The following is a 12,351-nucleotide window of genomic DNA, read 5'->3' as shown; positions in this document are numbered from 1 at the left end:
ACCAGAAGGAGGTAGGCAGGAACCAGGCCAAACAGGGCTAAACAGGGCCAATTGGGCCCAAGCGGGCTATAGTTGGCAAACATATAAATTGCATTCCAATTCTCTACCCTTCTCCTGTGCACTCGTACACTACCCCTCGTGGATTTAGATGGAATGGACTGGTGTTAATTTAAGAATATAATGGAAACTCCCTCCAGCCATGCGTTCACAAAATCTTTGCTTGGTAGAGAATCAGACTGTACACTCTTCACCCATAACCCGTAACCATTGACCCTATGGTGGGTGTACCTACTTGCTAGCTTCATGTAGCACAGAGTGACCATCAAGTGCTGTACCATGCTGGTAGCCAGTGTGGTGCCTCACTGGCTGATTGGTGGGGAGCCAGTCACTGTCTTCACTAACCTACCCTAACCTCTTTCTGAGCACTCACTGGTCACAACTGCCTTATACACAAAAACAACAATGTGGTCTTCCGCTCAGTCTTATACCCAAATTGAGATTTGCTTAGTGTATGCTAGCTGCTCACTGTGTTTTGAATGACGATACTGTGTAATAGTGTGCAGAGCCTAGCTGAGATGGACTGGGCTGCCGTGTCGACACAACTGCAAGTCTCTGCTAGTGGCCTCGTCCCAAATGGTACCGTATTCCCTACATAGTGCCCTACTGAACAGTGCCCATACACTCTTAGAAAAAGGGTTCCAGAAGGATTCTTCGGCTGCCCCCATAGGATAATCCTTTTTTGTTCCAGTCAGAACCCTTTTTGGTTCCAGTTAGAACCCTTTTTGGTTCCACGTAGAACCCTCTGTGGAAAGGGTTCTACATGCAACCCAAAAGGGAGCCTGGGTTCTTCAAAGGATTCTGCAATGGAGACAGCCGAAGCACCCTTTTAGGTTCTAGACCCTTGTTTTCCAAGAGTGCATGGGCCCTGTTCAGTAGTGCACTATGTAGGGAACTGGGTGCCATTTGGGACGGAACTGACGAGTCATACTAAACATCCTGTGGTTTATAACATCCACATGCTGTCACTCACTCACTACCCCTCTACTTGTAGATATTGTACTGAACTAACACCTACACTCTATGCATGCATGCAGGCACTGTCTCACGCCTACTTCTCAGCTGCTTCTTTCACACTCTCTCCCTCTATCTCCCCCTCTGCTCGCTGCTTGTCTGGACTCAAGTCTAGAAGAGTAAGTGTGCATGATTGGCATGCTTCTGTTGGTCTTGCCTGCGTTTGACTTCTGAGACATTTTGAAGAGCATGCACTCCACTGTGTTTTTCATTTAATTGTGTGTTTAGAACATGGCTTGCGTCCCAAGTGGCACCCTATTCTCCGTGCAGTGCACTTCTTTGGACCCGAGCCCCGGTGAAAAGCAGTGGACTAAATAGAGAATAGGCTGCCATTTGGGACGGACGCCATGGTCCTTTGAACATCAAACATGAACCGATAAATAAAAACGACCCTGGCCTGCACTCTCCGTAAGAGGCATATTTGGTTGGTTGTGTGTGGTGATTTGCTGAGTTTTCTGTGTCTGAACACTGTATGTGTTGCCGCAGGACTCCCAGAGTAAGCAGGGTGGCTATAGCATGCACCAGCTGCAGGGCAACAAAGAGTTTGGCTGTGAGAAGAAAGGCTACCTGATGAAGAAGAGTGATGGGTAGGTCACACACACATACACACACACTGAACAGTACTGAACAAGCGTTTATATTAATACACTCAGGTATACAAAGCCCTTTTCTGATCTTTTGTTGTGCCTTGGTGTTGCTGTCTTCCTCCAGGCTGAGGAAGGTGTGGCAGAGGAGGAAATGTTCAGTGAAGGGTGGCATGCTCACCATCTCTCATGCCACGGTGAGAGGCAAACATACCACGCACACACGCGCGCATACACATACACACACACACCTGTGGAGGCTAGATCAGAGGCAACATCCGGTATGAAAGAAGCTGTGTAGAGCACTATCAATCTAGCAGTTGGCAGAGGGGAATCGACATGGATGGGTTGCCAGGGCAACCCCTCAGCGAACCCCTCCCCCACCCTCTCCCATTGCTGTGGTGACTCATCTCTGAGTTTGCTGCTGGCTCTTCTCTTCCCTGGGCCTGTGGATACTGTGGAGTACAGCAGCACTGGATCAGATATTCACTATCTGCTGCTGAGAGCTAATACAATAAGCAATGTTGAGATCGATAGACAGAGACACACGGTGCACATGCGACAGAGAGAGTGCACACAGACACAACTAGCATGTCCCAAATGTTGTATAATTCCACTCTAGATTGCGGTGGATCCCCCAAATATCATATCATATCAACATCACCATCCTTTCAAGGAAATTATCTGTAGCCTATGTACGAGCCTGCCTGTCTGCACCTCCAGAAAAAAGAAAACGCACAGAGAATCTATGTACTTATCTTCAGTTCTTTGTCTGATGGCATGTTGCAGCTCCGCTCTGTTTTTATTTCCCATCAGCCCCTGTGGCAGGCCAGGCAGCTGAACTCTGGGTGACCCTGCCTGCGAGGCGCGGTGCCAGCCAGGCAGCCTCACCTCAGGGCTCATTTGGTATTTGTTATTTGGTATTTTATTAGGATCCCCATTAGCTGGTGCGATAGCAGCAGCTACTCTTCCTGTGGTTCACACAAAACATGGAACATGACATACTGTGATACAGAACGTTAATAGACAAGAACAACTCAAGGACAACACTATATAAATGTAAAACGTCACACATAGCCAACATATCAATACATACACACAATATCTAGGTCAAATAGGAGGGAGGGAATGTGCGGTGAGGTGTTGCTTTATTTATTTTCTTGGATTTGTTCTGGATTTGGAGACTGTGAAAAGACCCCCCCCCCCCCCCCCCCCCCCCCCCCCCGCCTGCACAGTTACAATGCAGTGCCCAGTCTACACACGTGCTAGCTGGGCACAGTGATATTATCATATTATGACAGTGGGTACTGTACTGTAGCCAACCCAAAGTGTTGCTGCCTGGACCACAGCCAGTACTGAGGGAATACCTGGGATCCTCCCTAGGCTAGCTATACTGTTGTGTCTAGTGTTTAGGCACTGTGTCCCAAATGGCACCCTATTCTCTATGTACAGTGCCTTGCGAAAGTATTCGGCCCCCTTGAACTTTGCGACCTTTTGCCACATTTCAGGCTTCAAACATAAAGATATAAAACTGTATTTTTTTGTGAAGAATCAACAACAAGTGGGACACAATCATGAAGTGGAACGACATTTATTGGATAATTCAAACTTTTTTAACAAATCAAAAACTGGAAAATTGGGCGTGCAAAATTATTCAGCCCCCTTAAGTTAATACTTTGTAGCGCCACCTTTTGCTGCGATTACAGCTGTAAGTCGCTTGGGGTATGTCTCTATCAGTTTTGCACATCGAGAGACTGAATTTATTTCCCATTCCTCCTTGCAAAACAGCTCGAGCTCAGTGAGGTTGGATGGAGAGCATTTGTGAACAGCAGTTTTTAGTTCTTTCCACAGATTCTCGATTGGATTCAGGTCTGAACTTTGACTTGGCCATTCTAACACCTGGATATGTTTATTTTTGAACCATTCCATTGTAGATTTTGCTTTATGTTTTGGATCATTGTCTTGTTGGAAGACAAATCTCCGTCCCAGTCTCAGGTCTTTTGCAGACTCCATCAGGTTTTCTTCCAGAATGGTCCTGTATTTGGCTCCATCCATCTTCCCATCAATTTTAACCATCTTCCCTGTCCCTGCTGAAGAAAAGCAGGCCCAAACCATGATGCTGCCACCACCATGTTTGACAGTGGGGATGGTGTGTTCAGCTGTGTTGCTTTTACGCCAAACATAACGTTTTGCATTGTTGCCAAAAAGTTCAATTTTGGTTTCATCTGACCAGAGCACCTTCTTCCACATGTTTGGTGTGTCTCCCAGGTGGCTTGTGGCAAACTTTAAACAACACTTTTTATGGATATCTTTAAGAAATGGCTTTCTTCTTGCCACTCTTCCATAAAGGCCAGATTTGTGCAATATACGACTGATTGTTGTCCTATGGACAGAGTCTCCCACCTCAGCTGTAGATCTCTGCAGTTCATCCAGAGTGATCATGGGCCTCTTGGCTGCATCTCTGATCAGTCTTCTCCTTGTATGAGCTGAAAGTTTAGAGGGACGGCCAGGTCTTGGTAGATTTGCAGTGGTCTGATACTCCTTCCATTTCAATATTATCGCTTGCACAGTGCTCCTTGGGATGTTTAAAGCTTGGGAAATCTTTTTGTATCCAAATCCGGCTTTAAACTTCTTCACAACAGTATCTCGGACCTGCCTGGTGTGTTCCTTGTTCTTCATGATGCTCTCTGCGCTTTTAACGGACCTCTGAGACTATCACAGTGCAGGTGCATTTATACGGAGACTTGATTACACACAGGTGGATTGTATTTATCATAATTAGTCATTTAGGTCAACATTGGATCATTCAGAGATCCTCACTGAACTTCTGGAGAGAGTTTGCTGCACTGAAAGTAAAGGGGCTGAATAATTTTGCACGCCCAATTTTTCAGTTTTTGATTTGTTAAAAAAGTTTGAAATATCCAATAAATGTCGTTCCACTTCATGATTGTGTCCCACTTGTTGTTGATTCTTCACAAAAAAATACAGTTTTATATCTTTATGTTTGAAGCCTGAAATGTGGCAAAAGGTCGCAAAGTTCAAGGGGGCCGAATACTTTCGCAAGGCACTGTAGTTCACTACTTTTGGACTATTGGGCTTTGGTCTAAAGTAGTGCACTACATAGGGAATAGGTTGCCATTTGGGACACATATAGTGCCTTTGGGTCACTGAGTACAAGTTATCATTGTATCATATTTGGTCATTTATTAGTGTCACAATTACAGTATTCTGTGGAACTGTTTCTATTTTCAGAGACGTACAGTAAATGCGGAGAAATGTAATCAATCAATTACTATGGCCTCAGTGATTCTGATGATGTTGTAGAACTGATTGATTCAAGGCCGTGTTTCAAAGCAACAAAAAAAAGGTTATTTGAATCAACATCCTGAGATAAAACGTTAGAAGAGATTTTTTTTTTTAAATACAGTATATATACAGTGTATATTATACAGTGCATTCAGATGGTATTCAGACCCCTTGACATTTTGTTGTTGTTGTTATTCTAAAATGGATTAAGTAGATTTTTTTCCCAATACCCCATAATGACAAAGCAAAAACAGTTTATTTTTTATTTTTGCAAATGTACACTACCGTTCAAAAGTTTGGGGTCACTTAGAAATGTCCTTGTTTTTGAAAGAAAAGTAAAATTTTTGTCCATTTAAAATAACATCAAATTGATCAGAAATACAGTGTAGACATTGTTAATGTTATAAATGACTATTGCAGCTAGAAACGGCAGATTTTTAGGGATATCTACATAGGCGTACAGAGGCCCATTATCAGCAACCATCACTCCTGTGTTCCAATGGCATGTTGTGTGAGCTAATCCAAGTTTATCATTTTAAAAGGCTAATTGATCATTAGAAAACCCTTTTGCAATTGTGTTAGCACAGCTGAAAACTGTTGTTCTGATTAAAGAAGCAATAAAACGGGCTTTTAGACTAGTTGAGTATCTGGAGCATCAGCGTTTGTGGGTTCGATTACAGGCTCAAAATGTCCAGAAAACAAAGAACTGTCTTCTGAAACTCGTCAGTCTATTCTTGTTCTGAGAAATGAAGGCTATTTCATGCGTGAAATTGTCAAGAAACTGAAGATCTCCTACAACGCTATGTACTACTCCCTTCACAGAACAGCTCTGCCAGGTTGGAAGGGGTGTGTTGCTGCACAGCTATTTTCAGGTTTCTCCAGAGATGTTCAATCGGCTTCAAGTCCGGGCTCTGGCTGGGCCACCCAAGGACATTCAGAGACTTGTCCCGGAAAAACTCCTGCGTTGTCTTGGCTGTGGGCTTAGGGTCATTATCCTGTTGGAACGTGAACCTTTGCACCAGTCTGAGGTCTTGAGCGCTCTGGAGCAGGTTTTCATCAAGTATCTCTCTGTACTTTGCTCCGTTCATCTTTACCTTCGATCCTGACTAGTCTCCCAGTCCCTGGCGCTGAAAAATATCCCCACAGCATGATGCTGCCACTACCATGCTTCACCAAGGGATGGTGGCAGGTTTCCTCCAGACGTGACGCTTGGCATTCAGGCCAAAGAGTTCAGTTTTGGTTTCACCAGAGCAGGGAATCTTGTTTCTCATGATCTAACAGTCCTTTATGTCCCTTTAGGCAAACTCCAAGCAGGCTGTCATGTGCTTTTTTGGGGGGGGGGGCTTCCTTCTAGCCACTCTCCCATAAAGGACTGATTGGTGGAGTGCTGCAGAGATGGTTGTCCCAACTCCACAGAGGAACTCTGTCAGCGTGACCATTGTTTTCTTGGTCACCCTCCTGACCAAGGACGGTGACCCTGATTGCTCAGTTTGGCCGGGCTGCCAGCTCTAGGAAGATTCTTGGTGGTGATGGAGGCCACTGTGTTCTTGGGGACCTTCAATGCAGCAATAAATATTTTGGTACCCTTCCCTAGATCTGTGCCTCAGCACAGTCCTGTCTCTGAGCTCTAGGGACAATTCCTTCGACCTAATGGCTTGGTTTTTGCTCTGACATGCACTGTCAACTGTGGGACCTTATATAGACAGGTGTGTGCCTTTCCAAATCATATCCAATCATTTGAATTTACCACATGTGGACTCCAATAAAGTTGTAGAAACATCTAAAGGATGATCAGTAGAGAAAGGATGCACCTGAGCTCAATTTAGAGTATCATAGCAAAGTGTCTGAAGATATCTGTTTTTCATTTTGTATAGATTTGCAAAAAATTCTCAAAACCTGTTTTTACTTTGTTATTATGGGGTATTGTGTGTAGATTGCTGAGAATATATACAGTGCCTTGCGAAAGTATTCGGCCCCCTTGAACTCTGCGACCTTTTGCCACATTTCAGGCTTCAAACATAAAGATATAAAACTGTATTTTTTGTGAAGAATCAACAACAAGTGGGACACAATCATGAAGTGGAACAACATTTATTGGATATTTCAAACTTTTTTAACAAATCAAAAACTGAAAAATTGGGCGTGCAAAATTATTCAGCCCCCTTAAGTTAATACTTTGTAGCGCCACCTTTTGCTGTGATTACAGCTGTAAGTCGCTTGGGGTATGTCTCTATCAGTTTTGCACATCGAGAGACTGACATTTTTTCCCATTCCTCCTTGCAAAACAGCTCGAGCTCAGTGAGGTTGGATGGAGAGCATTTGTGAACAGCAGTTTTCAGTTCTTTCCACAGATTCTCGATTGGATTCAGGTCTGGACTTTCACTTGGCCATTCTAACACCTGGATATGTTTATTTTTGAACCATTCCATTGTAGATTTTGCTTTATGTTTTGGATCATTGTCTTGTTGGAAGACAAATCTCCGTCCCAGTCTCAGGTCTTTTGCAGACTCCATCAGGTTTTCTTCCAGAATGGTCCTGTATTTGGCTCCATCCATCTTCCCATCAATTTTAACCATCTTCCCTGTCCCTGTTGAAGAAAAGCAGGCCCAAACCATGATGCTGCCACCACCATGTTTGACAGTGGGGATGGTGTGTTCAGCTGTGTTGCTTTTACGCCAAACATAACGTTTTGCATTGTTGCCAAAAAGTTCAATTTTGGTTTCATCTGACCAGAGCACCTTCTTCCACATGTTTGGTGTGTCTCCCAGGTGGCTTGTGGCAAACTTTAAACAACACTTTTTATGGATATCTTTAAGAAATGGCTTTCTTCTTGCCACTCTTCCATAAAGGCCAGATTTGTGCAATATACGACTGATTGTTGTCCTATGGACAGAGTCTCCCACCTCAGCTGTAGATCTCTGCAGTTCATCCAGAGTGATCATGGGCCTCTTGGCTGCATCTCTGATCAGTCTTCTCCTTGTATGAGCTGAAAGTTTAGAGGGACGGCCAGGTCTTGGTAGATTTGCAGTGGTCTGATAATCCTTCCATTTCAATATTATCGCTTGCACAGTGCTCCTTGGGATGTTTAAAGCTTGGGAAATCTTTTTGTATCCAAATCCGGCTTTAAACTTCTTCACAACAGTATCTCGGACCTGCCTGGTGTGTTCCTTGTTCTTCATGATGCTCTCTGCGCTTTCGACGGACCTCTGAGACTATCACAGTGCAGGTGCATTTATACGGAGACTTGATTACACACAGGTGGATTGTATTTATCATCATAAGTCATTTAGGTCAACATTGGATCATTCAGAGATCCTCACTGAACTTCTGGAGAGAGTTTGCTGCACTGAAAGTAAAGGGGCTGAATAATTTTGCACGCCCAATTTTTCCGTTTTTGATTTGTTAAAAAAGTTTGAAATATCCAATAAATGTCGTTCCACTTCATGATTGTGTCCCACTTGTTGTTGATTCTTCACAAAAAAATACAGTTTTATATCTTTATGTTTGAAGCCTGAAATGTGGCAAAAGGTCGCAAAGTTCAAGGGGGCCGAATACTTTCGCAAGGCACTGTATATTTTTTTATCAATTTTAGAATAAGGCTGTAACGTAACAAAATGTGGAAAAAGTATAGGGGTCCGAATACTTCCCGAATGCACGGTATATAGTTTCTTTATTCAGCCGAGACAAAAAGAAATACCCACAATGCCAAACATTAAAATATGAATGGACCTATTACTTTACCACCCCACCCTATCCAGAGTCAGGTAGGCTTGTAGTGTTAGTTTCATAGGACCAATACTGGTCGATGTACAGACTCATTTTCATAATTTCCATCAAGTAGCTAAGTCGTCTGTGTGATTGTGCAGTCCAACAGGCAGCCTGTGAAACTCAACCTGCTCACCTGCCAGGTCAAGCCCTGCGCTGAGGACAGGAAGTGCTTTGATCTAATTTCCCGTAAGTACCCCTCTTACCATAACCCTTATGCCAATACAGCAGTTACTGTGGGTGGTGCATGGGCTGGGTGGCCTGTGAGAGAAGGGGCCTTTTAAATGACCTCTTATGGACATTCAGAAACAGAAAGAGTCGAAGAGACCATTTTGTGTCATCCCGACTGGCTGTTGAATGGCGTCTCGACATTGAAAGGAAACCTGAAACACGCTGTGCTTGTGAATTACCCAACATGCGCCTCACAACAGGGCTATATTACAGGACATGATTACACAGTGTCTGCAAGGTCCGAGATCACATTCCCCTCTAATCTCTCTGCCCACAGACAACCGGACGTATCACTTCCAGGCTGAGGATGAACCGGAGTTTGTCATGTAAGTGTATCAACACAGTCGATCACATTATACACATTGTTTTACTGTAGTATCCAACTCGAAAGGCAGGTACAAAGTGATACACTGAAGCCATGAACGTGGCCTTGATAATGTAGCAATGAGCTTGAATGATCAGTGAGATTTAACAAAGAAAGACAGCGTCTTTCATGCCCCATTGACAGTGTATTTTTTTACTTAGAGAGAGAAAAACACACACACACACACACACACACACACACACACACACACACACACACACACACACACACAGTAGGGGTTTCTATCTCTCTGGACCTGTGGTTGTCACTTGTTCAGGTGCACAAGCATCATTTACACACACACACACACACACACACACACGCACACACACACGCACACACAGTTTCAACCACATTCTGCCACTTCATACCCAATGAACATTAATTGAAATCAATTCCAACTTCTCTGTCTTCCTAAACTGTCAGGGCCCTGACCCTTATGAACCACTGCCTTTAACCACGCTGACATGAACTTTACTGCGACACAATAGGCCTTGCCTTAGGATACATCCCAAATGGCACCCAGTTCCCTATGTAGTGCACTACTTTTCACCAGGGCCCATAGGGCGTGGAATAAGTGTTTGAAATGAAACATTTATTATTTGAAAATATAACGTCCCTGCATTATGCAATCACACGTTCGCCCACCCACGCCCTGTGTATCGCAAGTAAACAACCCTTAAAGACACGCGTACACCCACGCATCTTCATAGTCATTTCTTGCTATTTCTCGCATGCTCGCTCGCACGCACGCACGCACACACACACACACACACACACACACACACACACACACACACACACACACACACACACACAGTAACATACTTTAATTAAATAAGACAATGATTGTCACACACTCACACATTTTAAATACTTTATTTGAATCCACAAATCCACAAATCCACAAATTACATTCAAGTAGGAAGGAGCTGTGCTGTACTGTGCTGTGCTCAACAGCGGGTGGGTTGGCAACAGTAGCAGTCACTTCCTGGCTGATTCATAATGAGCGCACTCAGATAGACGGCTGCGAGGAGTCTGTGCTGTTGAAGGACTTCCTAGGTTAACTAGAGTGTGCGTGTGTGTGTGTGCGTGTGCGCATGTGTGTGTGTGTGTGTGAGTGTGCAGGGTGTTCAGATGTGTTGGTTGATACAGTAAGCACATTTAGATCATATCTAGGGTGAATGCAAAACAATAAGAACATAACATACTCTTTCCATGACAGACTGACCAGGTGAAAGCTATGATCCCTTACTGATGTTACCTGTTAAATCCACTGCAATCAGTGTAGATGAAAGGGAGGAGACAGGTTAAAGAATGATATTTTTTTTAGCCTTGAGACTATTGAGACATGGATTGTGTATGTGGGCCATTTAGAGGGTCAAAGGGCAAGACAAAGATTGAAGTGTCTTTGAACGGGGGTATGGTAGTGGGTGCCAGTCGCACCGGTTTGAGTGTGTCTTGAACTGCAACGCTGCTGGGTTTTACACACTCAACAGTTTCCCGTGTGCATCAAGAATGGTCCACCACCCAAAGGACATCCAGCCAACCGGACACAACTGTGGGAAGCATTGGAGTCAACATGGAAGCATTGGTGTCAACATGGAAGCATTGGAGTCAACATGGAAGCATTGGAGTCCACATGGAAGCATTGGTGTCAACATGGGCCAGCATCCCTGTGGAACGCTTTCAACACCTTGTAGAGTCCATGCCCCGATGAATTGGGGCTGTTCTGAGGGCAAAAGGGCGTACAACTCAATATTAGAAAGGTGTCCTTAATGTTTTGTACCCTCAGTGTAAACATCAAGGGCTCAAGATAATACAGTATACATATTAATACATACAGTATAGAATATACTGTCAGATGGAGTTGGGAGTTGACCCATCCCCTTGTCTAAAAGCCTCTACCTAAGAGGCTTATGCACACAGAAATCCCCAAAATGCACTCTTCTATATACAATTCTCATACATTTTGAAAACCCCGTGCTCTGTAATAACTCGTTACTCTGTTTGTGCATCTGTCTCTGTGTATGCGTTGTGTGTGTGTGTAGCTGGATCTCGGTGCTATCCAACAGTAAGGAGGAGGCTCTGAACATGGCATTCCGTGGAGGAGAGGACGGAGGAGGAGGAGGAGGAGGAGGAGAGGACGGCCTCGAGGACCTGACCAAAGCCATCATAGATGACGTGCTGCGCATCCCTGGCAACGAAGTCTGCTGTGACTGTGGCGCTGCAGGTACATATACAGTACAATGTTTATGTGTGAGTGTGTGTGTTTGACCGCCACCTCTATGGATTTCCAAGGGCCTTATATTCTATATCATCCCCTATGTACCACTACTTTGTGCATACTCACCATTCACCTTGTGATAGGAGAAGACAACAACACCGTTGCTTCAGCATTTTATCTCACCCTTGAACTCACACACCCCGATAGGTACTTCATCATCTTCAAGGTTGTCCCTCCGAAATCCCTGCTCAGCCCAACATCGATCCACTGTTCTGCACTGTCATGGCTGCTCCCTATCTCGCTCAGTAGGTGACACCTGAGATATGCTATGCAGCCAGCCTGATGTCTTTAACCAAGCAAGCAGAAAAGCAGCAGCATCAGGGGCCTCTGTATTCTTGATATAACAATGGTGTTGGCCCTTTCTGGCCCCTGTTCCTCCAACCTGATCCTCCCCTGCTGTAAAAACAGACTCCCCAGAGCAGAGACACCCTGGCCTTTTGACTCCCCCAATACACACACACACGCACGCACACACACACACACACACACACACACACACACACACACACACACACACACACACACACACACACACACACACACACACACACACACACACACACACACACACACACACACACACACCGCCTCAGTTAATCACCCTATCCACCTCTGTCAGCATAAACACACAGAGCCCCTGAGGGAGTTAGCGGGCGGCTAGCGACAAATAAACCTGTGTTTCTTGCAACATCAACATCATTACATCGCCGTGTTGCATAATTCACACACATCCCCCTCTCTGG

General features: G+C 44.5%; 1 protein-coding gene across 1 annotated transcript in view; it reads left to right on the top strand.

Moving 5' to 3' along the window:
- Positions 1-12,351, top strand: part of LOC139420474 (arf-GAP with SH3 domain, ANK repeat and PH domain-containing protein 1-like) — a 77,711-nt gene that overhangs the window by 49,238 nt on the left and 16,122 nt on the right. The window contains exons 11-16 of the mRNA XM_071170658.1: positions 1-11; positions 1,558-1,658; positions 1,783-1,852; positions 8,828-8,915; positions 9,235-9,283; positions 11,373-11,554. The exon at positions 1-11 is cut by the window's left edge and continues 76 nt beyond it. Of these exons, the coding sequence (XP_071026759.1) occupies positions 1-11; positions 1,558-1,658; positions 1,783-1,852; positions 8,828-8,915; positions 9,235-9,283; positions 11,373-11,554 (501 nt within the window). The remainder of the gene's footprint in view (positions 12-1,557; positions 1,659-1,782; positions 1,853-8,827; positions 8,916-9,234; positions 9,284-11,372; positions 11,555-12,351) is intronic.

The sequence above is a fragment of the Oncorhynchus clarkii genome, chromosome 11 (assembly GCF_045791955.1).
Source record: "Oncorhynchus clarkii lewisi isolate Uvic-CL-2024 chromosome 11, UVic_Ocla_1.0, whole genome shotgun sequence".
Lineage (NCBI taxonomy): Eukaryota > Metazoa > Chordata > Actinopteri > Salmoniformes > Salmonidae > Oncorhynchus > Oncorhynchus clarkii.
The sequence above is the reverse complement of the archived record's forward strand: the minus strand, read 5'-3'. Positions and strand labels throughout refer to the sequence as shown.